At 44.6% G+C, this 26341-nt stretch overlaps 2 protein-coding genes across 4 annotated transcripts in view; one reads left to right on the plus strand and one right to left on the minus strand.

Annotated features, from left to right (window-relative positions):
* TG (thyroglobulin) overlaps nt 1–26341 on the minus strand; it is a 660241-nt gene that overhangs the window by 191500 nt on the left and 442400 nt on the right. The gene's annotated exons all lie outside the window — the stretch shown is intronic.
* The window catches only part of SLA (Src like adaptor), a 110745-nt gene that overhangs the window by 70326 nt on the left and 14078 nt on the right, over nt 1–26341 (plus strand). For all 3 annotated transcript variants that reach the window (XM_085604896.1, XM_085604897.1, XM_085604893.1), the window contains exons 2-3: nt 1784–1872; nt 14425–14524. In XM_085604896.1, the coding sequence (XP_085461022.1) occupies nt 1812–1872; nt 14425–14524 (161 nt within the window). In that variant the 5' untranslated portion in view covers nt 1784–1811. The remainder of the gene's footprint in view (nt 1–1783; nt 1873–14424; nt 14525–26341) is intronic.

Raw genomic sequence — 26341 nt, forward strand, 5'->3', positions numbered from 1 at the left:
CTGACATTATTGGCGCCCCAGTGGATTTGTAATAAACGTATGGATTATTGGAATCAAATGGAACACTGGCAAATAAGGATAGTATTTATGTATAAGCATGTACTCATCTTGACTTAACAAGTCCAAGTTAAGCCATTCCACTAATTCACTGTGATAGTTAATCTTTGCTTCACTCACTGCTTCACTTGTGGACCTAGCGTAGTACATTCTGCGATTCAACTGTTTTAAACTACTTCCATATATATCTTTAATGGCAGGAGAACTATATTCCCTCCATTGTCAGCCCTTCTTATCATGCAGTCTGTTCTTTCCCTCAACTTCTGTAGTAATTCCTTGTATTGTTTTTGCTTTTTTGCATATTTGTTGACTCGCAGCCTATTTTAACAAACAATTTCTTATTACCTTGCATCACAAAATCAAAATAGATGTCAATGGAATCACTCTGCATAACTGGAGAAAAGCTTGAAGATGGTTTAAAGAAATTCTCATTATCTTTATAGACATTCAATGTTTGTTCTATATTCAGTCCTTCCTTTGTCACATCTGCAGAAATGCCTAAATTCTCATTTTCCAGTTCCTGCAGTTCTTTCATTAGTTCCAAATCTGACACTTTTAAAAGGAATTGTGGGTCTCTTATTTATGACTTTTATCTCTTTACCTGCTTGTTGTGTATAATATTTTTGAAGTTTCAACTTCCTATAGATGTATAAACATCCACCCTTGTCTGTGATTAATTTAAAGATCAATCCGGACAGAAAGAAAGGTCTTGATTCCATATTTGTTCCTCTACTTTTGTGAGAGTCACAACAGTCAAGTTGTCTACAGCATTGGAGAAACTGTATATCTCCTCTGTCTCCATTTTTACTTGCCCCTCCTCTTTGTTCACTGCACTTCTTTGATATTCTCCTGTGCCGCTTACTCCTTCTTTCGGGTTTTTTCTTCTGCTCCTCTATTGGTCTCCAATTCCAACTTCTGTCTATTTACTGTGACCCAGGAACTAAGCTATACCTGGCTGATGAGCCCTAATAAGGGTGAAACCGGTCATGGGTTGTTTGTATTCTCATTCAAGGAGGATCTTGTCTGGCAGGTCAGGTTGGGCTGTTGCCGCTGGAGCAGGCTCAAGACTGATTCATTGGGATGCGACCCAAAGCGATTGCCGGTGGATGGGATTAATTCAAGAATTCCATCCATCATCTTGGTTTTGATGCCCATATTTAAAATTTGAGGCACAGGGAAATACAGGAATTAGCGCCAAAACATGCATTGTTTTGATCAAGTATCAATGAGCTGCATTGAGTCCATATCACCTCTGTTGTCAAAATGGGGTTTCTGCTCTGTGCCACATTGAACAATTGCTACCAGAAATTCATAACTCAAGGTGTATGTGGAACTGGTAATAATGGAAACCATGTCAGCCCTCCCAAATTTGAATTTCAGCCTTTAATTTAACCTACGTTGGATGAAATGTCACAGACTCACAAACAATGTATTTCATGCACTTTTAATTAAAATAGTAATTATTGTCATCTTCAGATTGAATAGTGTCATATTATTTCTTGAAATGAAACTAATACTTATGGCCTCGGTTTGTTGCACCACATGCACTCATATTTACATGCAAAAGGCAATGCTTCTGCAACTAATGTCAGATGCACTTTCCATCTTTTATGAAACTTACGAAAACAGTATCCAGTTTGTAACAAAATTGCCCCTCAGGTAACAGTACATGCCTACATTACCACAAAAACTGACTAAGTTCCACTTGTTTTGCTTCCTGTCGTAGATCAGTAAAGTTCAGCAAAAAAGCAGACATGGGAAATGTTACAAAGACTCCTACTGCACCGACAGAAACAAGTGAACCTTACCAGGAGGGTGAGTAATCACACATTTGTAACTGCTGTTGTACAGTGAAGATTTTCTAGGAACGAAGACAGCAATGGCAAATAGTGGAAAAAAGGCCTGGACCTGCTTCTATCACACCCCAGTCATCATCATCAATCCAATTTATTTCTCATTCGATAAATGCATAAAAGTACATAATAATAATAATTAATATACATCATGAACAAAGACCGGGCCAGCGATAAATAAATACTAAAAAGTTGACTATTAAAATAATGATTACCATAGCCTAGTCAGTATCAATATTAGGCAAAACACACAGATAAAAGGAAATAACATATGCACTAATCATTTAAAATGCTTAACACAGAGCTCCATCGTCAAATAATTAAAATTCAGTTAGAATAATTCCTCTAGGGGAGAACACCTTTCTAGTCTTTATCACCAAGTGTAGAAAGCACGCTATCATAAAGCATGTGAAAGGAGTTTCCAGTTTTTGCAATACTTTCAGAGCTTGTGCATGCGAGCGTAAACTCAATATACTCAACCGTGGAATGATACATTTTTCCTCTCTGCGTTATAGAAGGAACAGAAAAATAAGATGTGGACGATAGATTGGCTATAGCGATCGCCACAAGGACATAAAGACAGCTGATTAACTGAATATGCATGTGACGGGTAACCAACCATTAGAGGGGAAACATTCAGTCTAAACCTTGTCAACAAGAGACAGTGCATATTAATAGAAACAAAGTAGAGATAAGAAGAATGGCCAGATGCCACAGAGGGCAATGCCCGATAGGTTAACACCGAGGATTTTGAACAATTTTCCTGCCATCTATCTTGATCGCACTTGGTGACAAAGAGATCTCTTAGTCTTTGGCAAAGTCACACACTGTGCTGGCAAATCATACAAAGTTGCTAAACCCAAATCGCTAAAAGACCGTTTCACATATGCTAACCAGGGAATATAGGCTGCTCAATCAAGAAATATGATATCCTCGAGCAACATTTGATTTAGTTTGACAGAATTCCTTTTCCATAATGTTAACCATAACATTAGCGGAGCCATTTTAATGGAATCAGATATGAAAGGGAGACCTAATTCTTTATGAGCAATGATGTTTGGGCATGAACTTGGGAGAGACAATAATCTTTTTATAAATGTATCTTCAATGAGTTGCAGAGCATCCACTTGGGCTATACTCCAGATTGCAGCACCATAGGTAGCAATAGAAACCGATTTCGCCAAATATATTTCCACCATTTCCTTATTCGGTTTCTTTCCTAAATTTAGGCAAATTTTCAAAGGGCTGCTACGCTCTCTGTCATAAGAATTACCCTATTGGTCACCATCGCAGACAAATTTAATTTAGCATCAAAGAAAATCCCCAAATACATGAAATTCTCCACTCGTTCACAAATTGTACCATCTATCTGAAGGGTCATTAGTTTTTTCGTTTTGCTGCCCACAGCCATCACAAAGGTCTTGGATTTGTTTACAAAAAAGACCTGCTTCTGCCATAGAGGCAGAATATATGCCTACAGAACATTGTAGGGTCATTGGAGTCCTAGCCAGTAGGACTGCGTCGTCCGCATAAAGCAGGATGGGAAGAGGTAGACCACCAATAGCTGGGACATCCTTACAATTAACGCTAAGGACCTCACTTAATTTGTTGGTATATAATGAGAAAAGGAATGGAGCAAAGACACAACCCTGTCTCACACCCTTTTCAATCCTGAAAGGTTTTGAGCATTCACCCATATCTAATTACTGCCCCTGCATCCCTATAAAGTTCTCTGATAAAAAGAATTATGGAATTATCCATGCCCATCAATTCAATAATGGCCCACAATTGACTGTGAGACACACATGTCCGTAAAGGCTATAAAACACTGTCCTTTTTTGCAAAGGAATATTTGGCTACAATTAAGGCTAGATTTAGGCACTGGTCTACTGTCCCCCTTCCCTTCCTAAAACCATATTGGACCTCCGCCAGCACATTGTTCTCCATCACCCAGTCCTCCAGCCTATTGAGTAGCAATCTCCCAATCCAAAATGTGGAAAACATTTTAAAAGTATATTGTATAACTAGGGGTAAAGGTACTGGTGCATTCACAGGTTGTAAGTATAAAGCTTATTGGTTGTGGTAGAAGTCTCATGGCATAGGTGGTGTAAAAGTGGTAAGGAACAGGTAGGGCAGACATACTATGATGTTTGGCAGGAAAGGGCAGAGGTACTGTTGAATAGGTAATTGAAGAGGTACTACGCTGTAGGCGGTGGCACCAAGGTACACTTAGTGGGAGAGGCACTACACTAGGGAATAAGCATGTACAAATATCAAGTTGTAGGTGGGTAGTGATAGAGAAGAAAGGTATGGGCAGAAGTATAGGGTAGTGGTAAAGAAAAAAACCTGTTAAAGAATGAGGTACAGAGATGACGAAAAAAGAGAAGCAAGGTGTGTGGGGGGGGTCGCTTTAGGGGATCTTCCACACAATTGAGCCAGATAGCATAGGCAGGGAAGATGGAGAAGGGGATGTACAGGGCTCCCCCTTAAAAATGAAACAAAGGATCTGCTGTGATCTTAGGAAAAAAAAGGTGAAGAGCTGTCTGGAATGTATTGACATGAAGGGCATTCACCTTGATGGATTTAACATTCTGCTAATGTCATTCATTTTCCGAAATTTGAAGAAACACGTTTGTAGAGAAAGATTCTTAAGAACAAGTGTGGTGTTCTCTGGAATCACATAACTCTGTACTTTCGTGTCAAATGTTCTAAATTCTGTGCCACCCTGGGAGCTTTTGGGGACATGCCTGGGCTAATGGTATTTCATGATCTCCTTCGAATCCGCATCCCCCATATGCAAATGGGGAATCAAGCTTAAGCAAAGGTGCTACGGTAACGTTTATTATTTCAATAAAACCACTGAGTGGAATGTGCTAAAAGTAACAGTTTTAGGGAGAACCCGAACTAAAAATCCATGGATATTGGCAGTGTATTTTTGGAACACATCCTCATGAAATGCAGGTGGAAAATGCAAGATGTGATTGTGAATTTGATGTGCACAATTTCGTATCAAAAATTAAAATCCATGAATTTTAGTCATATTTCTCCAACAAAAGAAAATGGACATTTTTAGAATTATTAATATTAAACTGTAAATAACTTTTCTAACTGTGTGACTGAATATTCCAACATGGAACTTTCAAATATGTTTGGACCCATCGAAACTAACAGCATCAACCTTTGCAAGTTTTCTTAATATTGTGCATAGCAAAGCCAATAGGTTTCGCCTTATTGACCTATTGGCTTTGTCAATGTTTTTTGGCCAAGCTGTGCCACATCAGCAAAAAAGAAAGTGACAAAAACAAAAGGTGTGATGACTCACCTGCTGCTAGTGGACGAAACATCTGCATGCACGCACATGCATTATTACACGTGTGCTCTCATTGAATAACACAAAACATTTTTTTTTATTTACTAATTCTAGAGCTGGGCACCACTTGGACTGGTAAATAAAATAAAATAAAAAATAAAAAGGTTACTTCTCCAAAACCACTTTTTGCAGTGCAAGGCGGCTCAGCAGCAAATGGCAATGATTGGGCTAGCCAAAAAAATTAAATAAAGAAATGTATTTAGGAAACCAAAGGGTGGGGGAGTAACTGAGATGTGGGTGGGGGAACCAATGGGGAGCTTTCTAGAGTGATGGAGCTGAGAAGGCATGTGAACACATATTTCTGAATCTGGAGTGGACTGATAGCAAATTGCAGCTACCAGACCCTTGAAAAAATTGAAATAAAAGAATAATAATCAAGTGAGTGTTAATGAATGAGGAGCAATGGAGGGGCAAGTGCAGACAGAGGAAGGGGAAGCAAGATAGTGTAGGAAAACATGCACACTGAGGAGCTTAATGCAAAAGAAAAAAGTAGTTCCTGAAATGCGAGCAGTGGAAGGATACAAGTCCATCAACCAAAATGAGGGGAGGGGTGTACTTTCGGGGAGGGACAAACACAAGAAGCAGAAGGCAAGCTATTGAATAAGAAGGAAGGAAATTAGAGTAACAATAAAGCCATTAAATGGTAAGCAAAGGGCGGGCTTTAAGAAGACTGTTTTTGGTATGGTACACACGAGTTTTCACCTACAGAGAGCAAAATCTGCTACCCACAACTTACGTACGCATTTCTTTTGTCCCGCCTCTCTCCATTTCTAAGCTCTACACCCTTCTTCACCACTGCAAGGAACTGCAGGTGTTAGCAACACAGAAAAATCTGCCGGTTCCGTCCTAAAAATATTCCAATTTCTCACGTTCTCTGTAGTTCTCTTATCTAGACTCTTGATCCTGTCTCCTCTTTGGTTTCTCTGCCCATGTTCTTGTCCTATTTTGACCAAACTTCGGCTCCTGTATTCGTGTGTTCTGCTCTTTGATGCCTATTGTCCATATCATGTCAACCCTCTTCTCAACAGCTCCCTTTTCATTCTCCTCTCCTGTTTCTTTTCCTGTGTTTTGTCTTTAAATGTGCCCAATATCTTGCCCCACCACCTGGTGTTTCTTCTCTTGTCTTTGTCTGCATATCAACCAAGTACTTCTACTCTGCTTCCTAGTCCTAGTTTCGTCTTGTTCCTAATTGCCCCCGACCCTCTACTCCACAATCTTTCATTCACTTTCTCACTTCTTGCTCCCACACACTGGAGTCCATTTCCCCTGTGTTCGCTGCACCTCCCACTTAAACTTTCTCTCATATCCTCTGTGAATAACGGCTTTTCTCTGTTTCCTGCTCTTAACCACTAAGATGATGCATTGTGACTTTCCTTTTAGAGCTTTTCGAGGAGATACAAATGCCATAAGTGCGTGTTTGCATGAGTTTAGTCCAGCGAAAGTGCTGTATACATTTTATACAATAAAAACGAAAGGGTACCCCATTGCCTCTTATGAAGTAATATGCCAATGACATAAAAGGAGAGTTTTAAAAATAAAAACGAAAAAATTATGAGGCAAAACACCTGCATATAATTTTCTTTTTGCTGATGAGAAGGCAAACTCTTCAGAAAAACGTTCTATGAAAAGCATATGCATGGCCTAATGAACCCATCAATTCTGCCAATGATGCATTGATTGATTTTCTGTTTTTAATGCACTTTGCCACTTACCAGACATGCTTTAAATTCGAGACCAGATCAACTTTGCTTTAAGTATTGCCTCGGGCAAGAATGCATCACAGGTGTCTCGTTCTGTTGTACTCTCAAGCAAACTTTGTTTTCCATCACGCAGACGGCAATGGAAAGTGATTGTCACTCAAGCGTGAAGGAACAACAGCAACTTTCTAGAGTTCATGACACGCACGAGCGGCCAGCAGTACATTGTGCAATGCCCACACACTGCGTCACGTGAGTGTGTACAGTGAGGAAGCCGCCCACGGCGTGATATGTTAGTTCTCAGCCGCCACTCACACTGCACCAAACATGTTCCCACGCTAGAGGCAAAGCACATGCACAGTGCTGCTACAAAAGTCGCTGGAGCGTGGAGTGGTGAACAATTTATAAACTGCTGCATTCTTCTGTAAAATAAAGTCTCATTAGGGAGGGATGACCTTTGACCTAAGGCAGGCTGCATTAAAGGTTCAAGGGCTGATCCCTTTGCTGTCTTTGGGTCATTTGACTACAGGTGTAAGGTTTCTAACGCTGTATTGTTCAAGACACTGTCCGTTTTGCAGAATTTTCACCCAAGGTACCATGTAAGTATACACTGCCTGCTTGCACGCACTTATTCACAGCTCATTTTCACAGTGTGCAGCACTACGTGAGTGAGCTCGAGCCGAGAACACTCAAGGCGCAATCTTTCACGCAACGGGATGCAGCGAGGCAAGTTTCTGCATTGCGTAGTGTGAAGTGGAGTGAGCTGCGCCATATTCGCAAATACAAGGCGCTGGGCAGCTCTCTCCCCGTGCTGGTGCACTTGTGGCTGTCTAGCGCCAATGCAGAGCCCCTTGCGCCCCGGTGCAAGGGTGCTTGTGTTATGGGTGAGATTGTTTTTGTGCAAGAAGACATACCTTCCTGCACAAATACAATCCTTAGAAGCGTAATCCTCTTGATATGTGTGCTGCAGAATGTTGCACACATACAACAAGGTGTTAACAAGGAGAAATAAAGATATTTTCTCCGCGTTATGCCAAAGTCTGATAGGTGCACCATTTGGTGCAAACCCCGGTTTACTGACTCTAACAGATCTGGGTTTGTGCCAAAATACATGGGTGGATGTGCAGGATCGCCCATGCTTCACACTTGTAACGCCTTCCTAGCACAAGGCGCTGTGTTGCATTAATTTGCAGGTGATGTCAAGCCACATAAATATGGATTTGCGTGGCTTTTTAAATGTCACTTAAGCACTTGCATTGCCTCCCGTCAAATTGTGTGTGTGATGCAAGGACACCGCAAGTGCTTAGTAAATCTAGGCATTTGATTTATATAGGTACCAATGAGCTAATAGAATACCCACACTGTTTAAGCGGGAAACTTAAGAGCTCTCCTAAAGCACCATACTAATGAGATAGCTAGTTCTGGGTGCGTTAATAAAATGGACTCCTGGTGATTGAGAGTGATAGAAGGTCCAAGGAATTTGTAGGCGAAATATTTTTTCAAAGTGAAGGAAGGGGCTGTGGTCCTGCTAGAGTAAAGTGACAGTGGACAGCGGACGTAGTTTGGTCCAGTATTGTTGGTGAAAGGTTGTATTTGTCACCCGTAGTTAAGGGAATGAATGAAGAACCAGTACTGTTTGTTGTTTTTACCAATTCTGTGGACCATCATCCATCTTGCATTTTTATCAACCTGTATTGACTTGAAAAAGTCTGATCGAAGAGACATATGTTGGATGTCTCTTTTTCTATCGCGTTCTATCTGGAAACTCAAGACATCATTATTATATGGCTGCTAATTCATACAGCTGGCCATCTTGCCATAAACCTAAAATCTAAATCCCATATTTGTACAGCGCAATTTATCACCCCTAAGGGTACCCAGCTGCTGGGGGCCGTCGCGGAGATTAAGTGATTGTTAGACCCGGGATCCCTGGTTGGCTGAGGTAGGTACCTTAGGCCTAATAGGGACTGCGTTTCCACATCAGGGAAAGCAAGGACACCTTCTGAGATAGCCCCCGCTCACCCCCTTAGTAGCTTGGCACGAGCAGCCAGGCTTATCTTCAAGGCAAATGTGTAAAGTATTTGCAACCACGCTTACAGCAACCCAATGATGACACTACAAATAGACTCCACACGAGTTTTGTAAAAACAAGTCTAAACTTTATATAAAAAGATATACGATAAGAGCACACAATATAAATCCAACATATGCGTATTTGTACTGTTCCTACAGGCCGGTTGTTAGGCCAGCCAGCCCTTGTAAGTTCTGGCGATATTAATGAGTGCTTCTAAACATTCCACTGTAATCCTAATACTATATTATGCAGTTCGTAATGCTAGAATCCAGCACTTTGCAAGGTAAATACAATGCAATGCGTAACCCGACAATCAGGCACTTTGCAATGTAAAAATAATGCAATGCGTAACGCAGCAATCAGGTACTTTGGAATGTAAAAATAATGCAATGCGTAATACAACCACCAGGTACGTCGTTATGCAGAAATAAGGCAATGCGTAATACACTAATCAGGTAGTTCGTTATGCAGGAATAATGCAATACGTAATACGCTAATCAGATAGTTCGTTATGCAGAAACAATGCAATGCGTCATACGACAATCAGGTAGTTCGTTATGCAGAAATAATACCATGCGTCATACACTAATCAGGTAGTTCGTTAGCCAGAAATGATGCAATGTGTAATATGACAATCAGGTACTCCGTTATGCAGAAATAGAGTAATCCGTAATACACTCCGGCACCGATGACCGTGCCTTCGGCGGTCTCTCCTCCACTCGTGCTGACTCACAGGTAGCCTCTGACAACAGTTGCCCCCCACACGGGTATGGTATAACATAAAAAGTGCAGCTTCGCACTCTGGCCCCGGTACTGCCACTCCCTTGGCAATACGGGTCACGATAGGAGCCGAAGCAGAGGCTTGCGCTGCTGAAAGAGAGAGAGGCCAAGAGCGTCTCCCTCCGAGCCCGCACCCAGCCCTAGGAGTCAACACACGTTACCTGGAGGGCGCAAACTCACTCTCCTCTCCTCGTCCAGCGACTTGGGCCTCCGATGCAATCTTTGGGGACTTGGTAACGGTGGACTCGGGCCGGCGGCTCAGGTACGAAGATTTCCGGCTGCCACAGGGCACACGCACACAGCGTCACTGAGACTCCCTTGAGCTTCGGGTGCATGATCACCGGGCACTCCACATGAAGGTCTCAGGCTGCACGATGAACATGCACGCAGCGTCACTGAGACTCACTTTAACTCCGGGTGCACGTTAACAAGGCAATCCTCACGACGGTCTCACGCTGCACAAAGCACACAGCGTCGTGGAAACTCACTTGGATTCCGGGTGCACGCTACAAGGCAATCCTCATGAAGGTCTCACGCTGCACAAAGCACACACACACCGCGTCGATGAGACTCACTTCGATTCCGGGTGCACGATAACAAGGCAATCCTCACGAAGGTTTCACATTGCACACAGCACACGCACACAGTGTCGGGAGACTCACTTGGATTCCGGTGCATACAATAACTGGACAATCCTCACAAAAGGTTCTGGCTGCAAAAAGCACACACACACAGCATCGCTGATCCTCGCTTGGACTCCAGGTGCCCACGATCACAGGGCACATCTTACGAGGGTCTCAGGCTGCAACAAGCATGCGCACACAGTGCCGCTGAGACTCTCCTGGAAACTTTTGTGTTCCTGAGTTTCTGCAACAGGGAGCCAGCTCACCTCGGGCCCTTGGGGATAAGTTACTTCAGAACACAGCACAGCAAAGTCCTTTCAAGCAGGGGGACACAGCACACAGCAAAGTCCCTTCAGCCTTTCCTTGGTTAAAACAGCAAACTGCAGGCCAGACCCAGAACACACAGCAAGGGTCAGTCCTTTCCTTCAGTCTATTCAGTTGTTTCTTCCTTGGCAAAGGTTCCTCTTGACCACAAAGTAGCTCCAGTCTTGTTCAATCTTGATCAAACCATTCTCCAAAGTTCAGGGGCTTCAGCTCTCATAGCTATACCCTCAATGGCTTTGAAGTCTTTGTGTTCAGGGGACACTGACCCCTGTTCAAACCAGTTCTGGCTGCCTCCCTGCCAGTGACACCTTCTTCCTTTGATTAGTGGGGGTCTGGATTCTCAATCACTCAGCAGGAGATGGGACAATTGTTTTATAGCAGCAACCCAGGCCTCTTCACCTCTAGGGGCTACTCCTCCCCCTATACTCCAGATGCAGGTCAGCCTGTTGCTGTCTCACCTCCTCCCCTGGGTCAAGACATTCCCCAGATCCTATCGCTTTCAAATCCAGACAGTCAATCCACAACCAGGCAGAGACACACAGAAATGTTAAAGCACAAAAACCCAGCCACTTCTAAAAGAGTGGCTTCTAAACACACAATGCAAAAACCACCTTCATAAAAAGATGTGTTATTACATTGTGAATTCAGGCATACTAAATTTCACCTTTCCATCTTAAGCCTTTGGGAAGATAGGCTGGAAAACACATTACACAGCCTTCCCATTCTATCCTATGGGCAAGATGGCCTTTCAACAGTGAAAAACTGTCAGGACACGGTACACACCTTAGAACATTTCCTACCTTTCACACGTAGTGCACCCTGCCCAGGGGATACCCTGGACCTACCATAGGGTTGTCTGATGTGCATATAAAGGAAGGATAAGGTCTGGCAAGTGAGTGCACTTGTCAGAACAACATGGCAGTTTAACAAACTGCACGCAGGCACTGCAATGGCAGGCCTGAGTTCCCTTTTTAAGGCTACTTGTGTGGGTGGCACAATTAGTGTAGCAGGCCCACTAGTAGCATTTGTATTACCAGCCCTGGCACACATAGTGCACTTTACTAGGGACTTTAGTAGTAAGGCAAACATACCAATCAGGGACAACCAATAACCATTACACTTCATACAGGGAGCACTTGCACTTTGAGACTGTTTAGCAGTGGCAAAGTGTCCAAAGCATCTAAGTTGGCAAAACAAAATCTATCACAGCACCAAAAATAGAGGAGGTAGAGGCAAAAAGTCAGGAGTAAGAAATGCCAGGTCTAACAGTGATATATTGCCCAAAGTCACATAATGCTGAGCTGAGCTGCCACTTGCGATCGAACCGCGAGCCCCGCGCTCCCGAGACAGCCGCTCTGGCCACTGCATCACACCTCTCCCATAAAGGCTGAAACAAATGTAGTGTACGTTGTTAATATGAAATCTTTTGTGTTCACATAAGGAGATTGCAATATGATCTGTCTTAAAAACAAGACAGAAACTAGTCACATCCTAAAAATACTTAATAAATGAGAACTCATGGTCAATCTTTACAGCCACCAAGGTTTTATGTTAGAGCTCTCCCTCTGAGGATTAATTAAGAGAGCTCTTCCATTTTTTGTTTATTGAACTGCGGTTGAGCGTGGAAACAGGTGCCCACATAGATACTTTTCACACCTATTTATTTAGGGCACCGTGTTTTTTCAAATGAACGTCTGAATTACAGGACGCCTTTGCTCGCCACCAGAGGGAAAGTTCTAGAACATATTGTGCATCGCGGTCTCTCGGAATGCTTCCCTCAGTGGCAGGGAGGGATGTTCCTCAACACGCTACTGCAGAGTGAAGAGCTTGAGTGATGTTCTCGCTATCACTCCATTACAGAGATACTCCATACCTTGTTTTCTAGGTAATTAGGATCCCATCCTGGAAGTGGATTCAGCCCATCCCCTGACTGGAATAACTTTACGGCAAGTTCCAAGGTGGTAAAGGTGGTTTTGGGAATACCCACAAACATACATGAATGTGAACGTTCCCACACATACGAGGTAAACCATGACTTGGAACACAACTATACCATCCTTTAAGTAGGGTTTAGAACTGTGAATTTCTCACCAATTCTGGCAGTTTTAAACAAATGTATGCCTACCAGGCACCCTAGGTACGTTTAGAGCCAAAAGTACCTTCCGGCACACAGCCGTGGGTTCTTGAGAAAAGTGGCATAAGCTAAGGTGGCAGGGAGAAGTCTAGGGAAGTGTGTCCAGGAGAACAACCTGGTGTCAGAAGGAGACTGTGGGATCTCTGCGTGATGATTGGCCAATTCACTTCATAATAAAGATATGAAGAAGATGTTCTTCTTTTTCACCGTATGAACCTACATTATCTACTTACTTGTTTTATTTCCCTTTTTCTTTCTTTATAGATCTTTAAAGATCCCACTCTACCGATCGTTTCCTTGCAGGTGCTTTCAGCCACTTAAATGTCTGAACGTTGCCTACAAACACTTGGATCAGCCTTAAAAAAAGTTTGCAGCACTGGTATAGGCGCTACCGAATGCTAATAAACTCGCACAAACTATTTTAGGTGAAACAAAAAAAGGATTTTCAAAACATTCTTTTAAGTTACTTCCGCATTAGCAAAAGGAATAGCCAACTGGATAACAACAGTGGAAACAAACGATTATTTTTCCTGAATCATGTCTCTGTTCAAATGCGCACTTTATTAAACAATATATACACATATATATTTTTTTTAATTCAGGGACAATATATACACATATATATTTTTTTTAATTCAGGGTTAAAAAACTCCGGGTGCTTCCACCTATGCCTTTACATGACCTCAACTGGACTGTACCTCAAGCTCTAGTTTTGCAGTTATATATCCTATTCTTTTCAGTGATGCAGAGATGAAGCAATTTAATTTTGAATCCTTTTTGCTTACTGTGTAATATGGCCACGGATTAAGATTATACCCCTTTTGTACAAAATAATAATGCTGTTGTACTTTCTTCAAGCTCTTGTGATATTAGAGAAAAAGCCTTAATTGGTCATTGTAATGTTGTGACATGTGCTGGGCGCTAGGACCAGCACATGAGACTAAGAGATGGGGTGGAGAGCTGGGTGGCGGAAGAGGGGGAGCGAGAGAGAGGGCAGGGCTGAGCAGGGATAAGAACGTAAGGGATGAAAGTGAATAAAGCTCCCTTGAGTAAAGATAGTGTCCGCGTCATTTATGCTGGCGCAGCGACACTACAGTCATTCAGATTAGAATGGTAAATTAGGCCAGGATGAAGAAAAATGCGAATGCGGGGACTACAGATACCAGCATCCCACATTTCTTTCCCCATGCACAGCTGAACCTTATAAGTAGGCTAGAAGAAGCGTGTTAGTGACTAAAAATATCCCCCCAGCTTTCCTGCCATGGAGTACGCTTGAGTCACCTACCAATGCTTTACAAAATATCGTTCCATCTTGTGGGAGAGAATGCCTTTAGCAAATTGACTGTACTCGAGCAAGTGAAAGGTATGGGTATGAGTGCCCTTTCCTGCTCTCTCTTATTAGAAGACTTCAGGACTTGTGGCTTACTGACTCATTGATGTGGCAACCAAGAACCGAAGGATGTCGGATAGGTGTTCAAATGAAACCTTCCCATGTCTGTTTTCTTTTCTTAGAACAAGAGAATGAATTCCTTGCAGTCCTCTGTGACTATCCCGCCCCAGATGTGAGCCAACCCGTATTCCATTTTGGGGAAAAGCTTCGCGTCTTATCTAAGTAAGTTGGTTCCTTTGTTATTTGATAATTGTTTGTGATGGAAGGTCTATAGAGTGAGTGTCAAGCGTGCCCAGGGCCCTAATGCAAACAAGGGAGTGCCCTCCCAACCCCTGGTTTGTAGTGAAAAACAGGCACTAACTGCGGTGAAGTGGACCGCTTCACACCACTAGGCCCTGGTGTCACTGCAGCTGCTGCACAAGTGATAGCTACACCCCTGATTCTATATCTGAATACAATACAAACTAGTACATTTCTCTGCTCTACTGGTTAAAAGGCAAACGTATGTTGTAATACCATATAAAGATATTATTGCATTAAATAACCAATAAAGTTATTGATCAGGCACCAGGCGTCAATGAGAAACATTCTGGATAAAACTGAGCCCGGGCTTTTTGGCCATATTTGCATTCTGCTGCAGAAGCATCCTTCCATTGGGTTTAGGTTCATGTAGCAATAGGCTGGGCCAGTCAGAGGCCCAGGTCCCAATTACGTGCTACACAATTTACCCCTGGAGTAAATAGGTGTTTATTCCCACAGCTGTCTGTGCGACTCCTTCTGTAATAGGTGTTGTGCAGGAGCCAAATTAGCACCCACAGAATGTAAGGTGGGCATTATCTCATTTGCATGGAGGTGTTGTCCCTTACAGATGAAGGCGTGCTATTCTCTGAGAGCCTTCTCCATGTCACTAATGCATGTGCACAAGCATAATGGTCCAGGAGCAAGGCCTTACATCTATTCCCCCAGGAAGTGGCACATTTGTTTTACACCCTTTAGGAGGGAGCTTCGAGGGTCAGAGTAAGCCTCCAGAGACCACCATGGGGATTTGTAGCATACTTCCAAAGAAAGGACGAGGTGTCGCCAAACAGAAACAGTGGCTGCACTTCAGGGTAAAGGCACCATGCACCCCAGCCCGTGGAGTGCTTGGAGGCTCAATGTAGTGGGTGCGGCCTGTGACTACACTCGCTCTCATTGGTGTATTCTGTGCCTGCATTAAAGGTTAGAAGTTCACCTGCACTAAAACACAGAGGCGAAATGGACCGCAGACAGGGGCGTAACACAGGCCCCCGCATCCCCCGCGGTGCGTGGGGGCCCCGAGCTGCAGGGGTCCCCCTCAGCACAGTACTCAGGCCCAATCGCTTGGATAAAATCCGGAGCGGGGGCCCCTCTGTGTGCGTGGCAGGGGGGCCCCCTCAACTTTCTTTACGCCACTGACCGCAGATCATGGTTCAGTATTGAGCTCTCTCCAAAGCATGCACTAGCTCACTCATTTGGGGCAAGAGCAGCAGTTAAAGCGGACGTGTTGAGACTGTCGCATCCCGGTTTCACTGCAGACGGAGCACAGTGTGCCTGTGACTGAAATCCCCGCTATCACCCCACCCATAGTGAGTCCTGGGATCCGGTTCTCTCTCTTCTCAAGGATCCCTTTGGGGCACAATAAATGAACATTATCGTCAAGGTACTTCACAGTTAGTGTACGCCCGCAAGCAGGCGCGCAACGCCCATTGGGCTCAAAGAGCTTCAGCCACCCCCGTCCTGTGTGGCAGCCCGGGCTGAGAGCTTCCCGGGCACACACAGCCGCACCCGAGTACTTCACAGGTCTTTAAAAGACCATTTACTTGTTAACGAGGCTTTGTTGTTTTTTCACCCCTTCTTAGAGCCCTTGCATCTCAACTCTGCCTATGGCTGGAAGAATTAGCTTCCCCCCCGAAATGTTTAGCAGCCCCCCCGAAATGTGGCTCTGGGTGTGCCTCTACCCCCAAGGGCGTTACTCCTGTGCATCTGTAACAGGGCACAGGCACATGGGCAAAGGCGTTGCCTCATATTTATGAGGCCACATCCTTCGCAGTTGAAGCAGCATCTCTGCATTGCACAGGCACTACCCTGCTCATGTTGGGTCGACAGCATGATGTGTTGGGTAAGAAAAATCCAGAATTGTTATATTGGTTGCAGCACAGTTTTCGATAGTTGTTCCGCAGTTAACAAACATCGAAGGAATAGCAATAGATAACTGACACTAATAGTCAATTGTCTTTATTAGAGTGAGAACCGAAGGCAATGGTGGAATTTATTATACAGAATTTTCATTTAAGGTAGTCCAAAAACGTAAATTAAAACATGATTATGAAACCAGAGGTATATCTATAATTTGAGAGTAATATTCTACTTCGGAAGCTCTTGGGACGTCAGGAGCCTCGCCCGCAGTGACATTGGACAATGTGGTACAGCGGTGCATCCTGCGCTGTTCACCCAACAGGGTATTTGATTTTCAACATAGGCAGGTTTTGTGGCCACTTGGCAAGAGAACAATGGAGTCCTTCAGCAATATTTGGACTACAAGGACCAGCATGCTGATGGGCACGCCCACATGGGTTGGACTCCAAAATTTCAATAAAAGCAATGTTCTTCACATACCGCTTCCTGCCTGTGTTTGCCAGTGAACAAGAGCGTCCTAATCGCTCGAAACGCGTATGGCTTTTGAAACGCGTGGAGCATGCTGTCTACACTGCCGCCTGCGGTTTGGTGTGTAATCCTGACGTGTGAGGCTCCTCTAAAGGGTAACCTTCTGCGTTTGATGTTATAGCGGCTCGCTCGGTCGCGAGGAGCCCAGACGCTTGCGGGCGGATCCCGAGTGCTGAGAACCACCGGTGCTCTTGGGACGTCAGGAGCCTCGCCCGCAGTGACATTGGACAATGTGGTACAGCGGTGCATCCTGCGCTGTTCACCCAACAGGGTATTTGATTTTCAACATAGGCAGGTTTTGTGGCCACTTGGCAAGAGAACGATGGAGTCCTTCAGCAATATTTGGACTACAAGGACCAGCATGCTAATGGGCACACCCACATGGGTTGGACTCCAAAATTTCAATAAAAGCAATGTTCTTCACATACCGCTTCCTGCCTGTGTTTGCCAGTGAACAAGAGCGTCCTAATCGCTCGAAACGCGTATGGCTTTTGAAACGCGTGGAGCATGCTGTCTACACTGCCGCCTGCGGTTTGGTGTGTAATCCTGATGTGTGAGGCTCCTCTAAAGGGTAACCTTCTGCGTTTGATGTTATAGCGGCTCGATCGGTCGCGAGGAGCCCCGACGCTTGCGGGCGGATCCCGAGTGCTGAGAACCACCGGTGCTCTTGGGACGTCAGGAGCCTCGCCCGCAGTGACATGGGACAATGTGGTACAGCGGTGCATCCTGCGCTGTTCACCCAACAGGGTATTTGATTTTCAACATAGGCAGGTTTTGTGGCCACTTGGCAAGAGAACGATGGAGTCCTTCAGCAATATTTGGACTACAAGGACCAGCATGCTAATGGGCACGCCCACATGGGTTGGACTCCAAAATTTCACTAAAAGCAATGTTCTTCACATACCGCTTCCTGCCTGTGTTTGCCAGTGAACAAGAGCGTCCTAATCGCTCGAAACGCGTATGGCTTTTGAAACGCGTGGAGCATGCTGTCTACACTGCCGCCTGCGGTTTGGTGTGTAATCCTGATGTGTGAGGCTCCTCTAAAGGGTAACCTTCTGCGTTTGATGTTATAGCGGCTCGCTCGGTCGCGAGGAGCCCCGACGCTTGCGGGCGGATCCCGAGTGCTGAGAACCACTGGTGCTCTTGGGACGTCAGGAGCCTCGCCCGCAGTGACATGGGACAATGTGGTACAGCGGTGCATCCTGCGCTGTTCACCCAACAGGGTATTTGATTTTCAACATAGGCAGGTTTTGTGGCCACTTGGCAAGAGAACGATGGAGTCCTTCAGCAATATTTGGACTACAAGGACCAGCATGCTAATGGGCACGCCCACATGGGTTGGACTCCAAAATTTCAATAAAAGCAATGTTCTTCACATACCGCTTCCTGCCTGTGTTTGCCAGTGAAAAAGAGCGTCCTAATCGCTCGAAACGCGTATGGCTTTTGAAACGTGTGGAGCATGCTGTCTACACTGCCGCCTGCGGTTTGGTGTGTAATCCTGACGTGTGAGGCTCCTCTAAAGGGTAACCTTCTGCGTTTGATATATATATATATATATATATATGTATAATGATTTAAACATATGGCAAAAATAATTATGAACGTAGTCAAAATGTCACTCGTAGGCAATTCTATATTATTAGCTACAGGTAATTGGTAAAGCATAAACCAACTAGACTTAGGGCATATATGGAATAAGTGATAAGCCAACCATCTTTCGAACTTCACCATTTTAGAAAAAGAAAATCCTTTATTGTTCCACACACATTTACAGGGACTGTGCTATCTCTGGTGCTCATGTCAATTGATGGTGACAATGCATTACTGTTAGGCCAACCCCTCTCTTCACTGGTACTCCTAAGAACCACAATGCATGATGCTGCTTGGCTCTTCTAATGAGCAAACAAAACCTGATCAGATCACTCCTATTCTAAAGGATTTACACTGATTATCCCTTGAAGCAGGGGAATGTTTCCTGTATTATGTACACGTCCCTACCTAGGCCTACCATCGTTTCTGAAAAGCAAACTACATACTGTTGGAATCTCTAGCAAGATCAAGAGCAAACATTCACTTTTTCCTCACCCCTACAAAATAAAAAAATACAAGAAGCAATCAACTAGGCAACCTTTTACTTAGTACCAAGAACCCGAAACCTCATAGCTGAACTATTAAGATTGGTACCAGTCCAAATGCATTACATGAAATCCTGAAAATTATTCCTTTCAAGATTTATACAATTATCCACCTACCATTGATCCCTTCTTCCTACCCAGCAAGCTCAAATAGACAGATGTGAGTTCCGGACTGGGTTGGATCCGCGGGGGGCCCCCTGCATGTACTTTGCATGGGGGCCACCTCAATTTCATTACGCCACTGTGCTTGTGAATACCACAATAAATGAAAGATTCTGGGTTCCATTTTGGGAGACCCAGGATGAAGCATGAGGAGGTAGAGGAATTCCCCCCCGACATATTTGTGTACTGCTGCATTCCTGAGAGCTGGGTGGGACACACACTGAAGGAAGGAAGGAGAGTCAGGCTCTACATATTACTTCAAAGGGTGCTTTTTGATTCAAGGACACGACATGGAAAGGGGCCAAGCTTCATCTCAGGAAGGAGCTGGGGCTGATAAGAGAATCATAAAGAGCAGGGCTGGAGCCCTGGGTTACCTTTTGATGCATTAGATTTGGAGGTGCTCCTGCTGTGACGGACTGCTTTTTGAAAGAATGCAGGACAGAGGAGCGGCACTTCAAAAAGAAGCAGACCCCCAACGCAAAATTCAAAGACTCCGTCCCTCAGTTACATTAGGTGTCTGGAAATGGACTATAAGAAGGGGAACTCAAGGCCCCTCAAAAATGTCAACTGTCAAGCAGCCAGTCGGGCTGTTTGTCGAGGAGGAGACGCTCTGCAAGACATCTGCCTGTGACCATGATCGGGGTCTAAGGTCTGCCAGTCTCCCAGCTGTGTGAGGGGACACCATCCAGGGAAATCCAAGACCATAAGCCCCTGAAGCTCCAGTGCCTGCCAGTTTGCCAAGACCAGTACGCCCTCTGAGGAAGAAGAGATCTATTGGAGGGAGCGGCTCCCAGTGCGGGATTCTGGCGAGTGGTTCCCTGTAGGGACGTAAGAGGAAAATGCTGCTGCAGGCATCTGGTCGTTGCCCATGTACAGATTAAGGTCGGCAATCCTGTGTGCCAGAGGTGACCGCCATGAAGTTAGCCATAGTTGCATTGATAAATCTCAGGCAAGTATGCAGAGTAAATATGTCATATGCAAGAAGTGGCTGCTCTGAACTTGGTATCACTGCGTTCAAGCCACAGCCATTGCATGGAATGAAGTTGGCAACCCCTAATGGCAGAGGGGACTAGCGTGAAGATTGCAGGACTGCTTTGCCGATCGGGCTGTCGCCCTTGTGTGGAATAAAGTGTTCCCCATATGCCAGAGGGAGCCACTGAGAAGAACAAGGAAGGTTTCCTGGTTTCGCCGTGATCAAGAGGAGAGGATGCTGTGGTGGCCTGTGTGTGTCCGAGCCCTGATTTGAGCCCGAGTGATCGGCTCTCCCACCTGTGAGAGGGATCAGAGAAAGTTATTGTCTCATCGGAGGAAGCTCTGTGTATGCCCAGCTGCTGCACCTGCAGAGCCGCAGGTGCTACTCACCGTCAGCAAACGCTGCAGTCCTCAGCGACATCCAAGTGTGAAATACTCCCGGGTACTGTGTTAGCACAACCCTAGAAGGAGCGGGCTACACTGATCGCAGAGCCAGAAGGCCCTGGGGGAACATGTTCTGCTGCAAAGTGCTTCGGGCCCCGGATTACTTTTGACTTTAGAAGACATGGAGTGAAACCAGTGAGACTCAGACTACTAGCAGGGCTTAACCTGAATGTCACCTTAGTGGGGCTTAACCTGAATGTCACCTATAGTGAATGGGAATAACCACTACCGTTAGTGACAGGGAAGTGGGACTCAGGGACCTGTCTATGGGAAACTAGTGCCATGACCTCAGGAGACTCTGCGGCCAATTGTACATAGGTAATTACCAAATAGCAATTTTTTTGTGATTCGCTATTTGGTAATCGCCAACACCCATGTACAAATGTGTGGTTTACACATTTTATGATTCCCACTGGGTCGCTAATAGACCTACCTCTTGAATATTAATGAGGTAGGTCTGTGTTTGCTACCCATAAGAAATCACAAAAATCACAGGGATGGTGGCCTGCTGGGGTCAGCAGACCACCATGTCTGTGTTTGCTTTTAAATAAAGCAATCTTTTTTTTAAAATGCAGCCCGTTTTCCTAAAAGGAAAATGGGACGTGTTTTAAAAATAAAAAATAAAAGGTTTTCTTTACATTTTGTTAGAGTAGCCTGCTCCTAAAAAATGTTTTAACAAACATTCACAAAGGGGAAGCGACATTACAAGTATGTCGTACATATGTTTCGATGTATGTGACGTATACCATGAGCCATGCTACAAAGCAATGGATCACAATACACTATGGAAGTCTCACAGCGAGGAGTGCAAATGCAGAGGGAAGGAGGGAGCAGGTACACAGTGTGAAGGGCTTTGGTTTACAGTGGAGAAGGGAGGGTGCTGGATGACCCTTCAAAGAGGATCAGGGCAGCAGAGATAAATACAGATACTGATGCTAAATGCAGATGCGGATAGACTGAAATAGCATGTCTGCCACATCTGATATTTTACTTTCAGATAGAGAGCTTAGCTTCTGATAGTTCTTACAGTGCCTCGAGCAGCAGATGTTATCCATCCTCGCCAATCACTGAAGAAAACTAAGTTGTCTTGTTGCTGAGATGCATAAAGCATCATCCTGGCGAAAATTAAACTGAGATCAGCAAATGTACAAGGGGGCAAGAATGTGAGTTGGTGTCTAGCTAGCATTTTGGCAATTGTGTGCAAGTGGCAATCACAATAATGTGAACCATATATTTGGCCCAGCAAGAACTGTCTTTTCACTCTGTGAAGAGCAGCATGAACATTTGCTGCGGTGCATTGTTCAAGGAAGAAAACGCACAGTCATCACTACAAAGATCGGCTTCGGCTAGTCTCACCTTGTGCGGCGCGCAGCCCCGCGACGTGTTGCAGAGGTGGTTGTGCGCTGTCTACCAAGGATATGGAATGGAGGCAAACTTTGATGTAGAGACAACTCAGAGGGTTCACACACATTGGAGGTGTTTTGTGAAAGTGCAGCGCACATGCAACTTGCTGTTTCTTTGGAGAATTGAAAACATTTCCCCTTGTTATGCCCGATTCCAGTGGGCGTTAAATATTGATGCAAAGGCGCCCCGGGCTATCTCAGCAGATTGCATTTTCCTTCCAAGCCTATGAGTGTTTCATTGAACCACCTCACTAATGTTCCTGTAACATACTTTTGATGCAAGGAGGTTTCTGCACTGTGAAAAGTTCACTTCCCAGGAGAAAACACCTTTTAAGTCGGATAGTAAATAGGAAGTGCCACTGTGCACGGCTTCGCATCACGCGAGAACCTGCACAAAGCCTTGTAAATCTAGGCTGTGGTGTATAGTGCACACTTGCTCACCAGGGTACATTTTAGATACAGAAGTGTGGACATGACCACGGTACTCGGAAATGAAATGTGAGCAGCAACAGACCTAACAGACTGTAATGCCTGACTAGTAGCAGTAAAAGTAGGGTGTGGGGGTGCTGCTGCACCCCCATACATTCTGTATGGGATTCAAATGGAGAATTAACAATCAAGAGTACTATTTTCAAGCGCAAACCACTGTGTGAAAGGCACATGTGTCCGACAAAGTGCTGCTAATACTTGAAAATTGAGAGCTTGGTTTACTATACCTTTCTCTTACTGTACGTTTAGGTCATTCATAAGTTTACCTAGTAGCATTCTCGCTGGGGTAGAGGGGAAAGGAGAACGCCACTGCAGTCCAGATGTTTTCTAACACATGCATAAATAAAGACATAATTGCTTTGCAAATTAAAGTACGAATAGCTTAATATATAAATCCTCCCCTTCCTTCCCTTCACCTCAAATAGCTTGGATGTCTAGGCTCTGATTCTCTCACTCCTGGACTATGGTAACTCTCTTTATCTGATAGTGCCAAAGACTGGAATAAGGAGATTGCAGGTAGTATAGAATTCGGCCGCATAGATTCTGTGCAAACTTCCAAAACATCAGTCTGCTCGACCTACCTTGAGCACCCTTCATTGGCTCCCGGTGGCCGAGAGAATCAAATTTAAATCACTCTGCAGTGTTCATAGGGCACTCAAGGGTAAAGGGCCTTTGATCACTTGTCCCTTGGTACCGCCCTACTTCCCCGGCAAAACTCTGCGCTCTTCCACTGCACATTTTGTCACAGTGCCCTTAGTTTGTAGGGCAAAATATGTAGGTCGCTCCTTTGCTTTTAATGCGGCTAAACTCTGGAACAGCCTTCCCGACTCATTGTGATCAGAAAATAAAGAACTTCCCTTTCGCAAATCATTAAAGACCTGGCTCTTCCAGAACAGCTCACTCTAGGTCCCTTTATCTGTCCTGTGCCACACTATCAGCGGTGGGATACCTAAGGGTAGCTATGTGCTATATAAGAGCTACATAGAATCAGTCGATGCCGGCATGACTTGCGGCGGGCGGGGGTGAGGAGGGGGTCATGCGGGGGTTCATGCACATGGGTAATTTAAAAATAAAATAATCTTTCCTTCCTGGATCCTGCATTGTCTCTGCTCCTGACCTGCTCTCCTGCTGTCCTGTCTCCAGGAAGCAGGCAGCTTCTCGCCCCTGCCCTTAGGCAACCACAATGGTGCAATGGCAGCATTGTAATTGGTCAGGAGCCGACCAGCCAGGCGCATATGGAGAGGCCATTCTTTCCATGTAGGCTGCATGTAGAAAGGGTAGAGTGTGCATGACTGGTTTGGTCAGCCCAGCGCCCTCAGCAGTGGACAAGCCACTCCTACCCTGCCCTAGAGCTGACCCGCACACTCGCCCGCCCCCAATAGTCAAAAAGAGAGAGTAGAAAGGAAGACAAACAAGAAGAACTAGCAAAAGGATACCCGCCCCTTCTCTTCCCACCCAAACCTTTCCAGAGGGTGCCAGAATTATCAAAAAGAAACATCGGTGGGGTCCAGTCATTTGTATATCACCTGTGCTGGGGGGCAGTGTTGTGTTGAACCTGTCCTGGAACAGCTAATTTAGATCATTATCAGCTGCTTGCCTGGATGAAATGCAAATGTTAATCTGCAAGTGTAAAGGATGCTTGGTAGCTGTTCTGGTTTAATTGATCAAATCACTCCAAGCTGCTTTGTGATGACAAAGATTTGGCTTTTTGAGTGGAAGTGCAAAGAGTTCACAACTGGGGTGGGAAGTGCTTGTTTTTAATTTTAAATTGCATACATACACTCTGGTATTACTAAAATCTATATTTTGGAAGCACCATTTGACCGTTAAACTATTTGCACATTTTGCAGCATTCTATCTTACACTGTGTGTAATGCAAGTATAAAATAATGACTTACATTTTCACAATGCTTTCTGTCACAGGCTGTGACCCCGTAGCACTAAAATACACATCACTATTTTCCACTGCACCAATCAAGATTTAATTCTGTTTCTCTCTGGTTACACACAGGCCTATGCAGTGCATTAACTAATAGAGGTTTCATAAAGTACTACAGTGTATTTCCCACTGAGTAACAACTTTTTACATTTATTTTTCATTTATGCTGCCCATATTTTATATACATACCTGATGGTTAAAGGCCTAAAAAACGTACAGAATATTTTGGGGCTTTTTTATGAGAGGCTTGCATCGCAAGAGCATCACTTTTTTTCACACTCCGGTGGCGCAAGCATCACAACCATACCTATGAGGCGGTGCAAAGTCACCCAGCATGGCTTTGCATGGCCTCATAGATATGGAGTAAGACACAGCAGAGCAAGTCACTGCGTTGCCTAACTCTGCGTCAAGGAGGTGTTCCATGGGCTTTGCGTGGGCTTCCTACGCAACACCCATGGATTTTGATGCTGCCCCATATTTACAAAATCACATAAACCTGGGGCAGCTCTAAAAATGAAGGCCTCCCCAGTGGAGGTGTAATGAGGAGAAATGTTTTCATTTCTCCTCGTTTTTTCCTCTTTCCATGTGTGCTGCATTTAGCAGCTCAAATAGAAAGAGGAAAACACCTCTAGGGATTGTTTTTGTGAAGGAAGGTGCCCCTTCCTGTACAAAAACAATCCTGCTTATGTTGGTTCTAGGCAGCAATTTGTGCGCCAACGCAAGGGAAAAGGACAGGAATGCACCATATTTCATATATACGGTGCATTCAAACCCTTTCACATTAGCATAGGGCAGCTCAGCAAGAAGACTTGATGTGCTGCTCTATGCCAATTCCTCATAAATGAGGCCCTTTGTTTTTTGCTAACCTTTGACCACACCCCCATGCTCACTGACCTTTGCTTAACACTGTTTAATATTATTTCCCCACCGTAAAAATGATTTGCTGTGGGAATTGGGGGCGTTTATGGTTGCCGGTAGTTGTTGATAATGAGGGGTACCAGGTTCTAGAAATGTTTGTCAGAAGGGGGTCCTTACGCCTAAAAACAATTGAAAGGGGGTCTCAGCATCAAATAGTTTGAAGACCTCTTCATTAGTGGGTCTGTAGGGTTCACCCAGAAGTGGAACCAGTGCATACTAAGGACAAAAACAGACATCTCAGAAGTGGAGCTAAAGGTTCAGTCGGAAGCAGAGCTAGTGCAACATAAGCATTATAGCAGACACTGCAGCATTGCGTCTGTAGGGTCAATCCAGAAGCAGAGATAGCGCTATTTAAGGAAAACCACGTACACCACAGGAGTCGGTCCTGGAGTCTAAAGGGGCATAGGCACAGCCCCAGGAGTAGGTACTATTGGGGAACTGATGCGAGGAGAAGATAAAATGTAGATGTGTGGAGAGAAGTGGTAGCTAGAGTTAAGATGAGAGAAGAAGAGGGTAGAGAGAATGGGAAATTAGAGCTAATTACCCAAATATTAAAATGTTAGGAAACTGACGTCCTCCTTCTATTTGAGACCGGCAATAGCGAGAGAGGAACTAGAGATACCACAGAGTGCAATTTTCCCCTGCTGTGGTTGAACATTACCGAACATGAATTCTGCAGGGTAGAATGAAGAAATGACACGGTAATACCATACACTGTCCCTTGTTCTTAGTTACTGAGTTGTCTAGTATTCCATGGTAAGTGTGTTCAGCAAATAAATGAGAGGTCAGTGTGATGTGTGTGCACGTTCTGTAATAATAATTCTAGAACAAAAGTCCAGTTCCAGTTAACTGCGATGCAAATGGGGTTCTACACCCAATTCAGCATTACCACATT

Source organism: Triturus cristatus, chromosome 5_1 (assembly GCF_964204655.1).
Source record: "Triturus cristatus chromosome 5_1, aTriCri1.1, whole genome shotgun sequence".
In the NCBI taxonomy this organism is placed as follows: domain Eukaryota; kingdom Metazoa; phylum Chordata; class Amphibia; order Caudata; family Salamandridae; genus Triturus; species Triturus cristatus.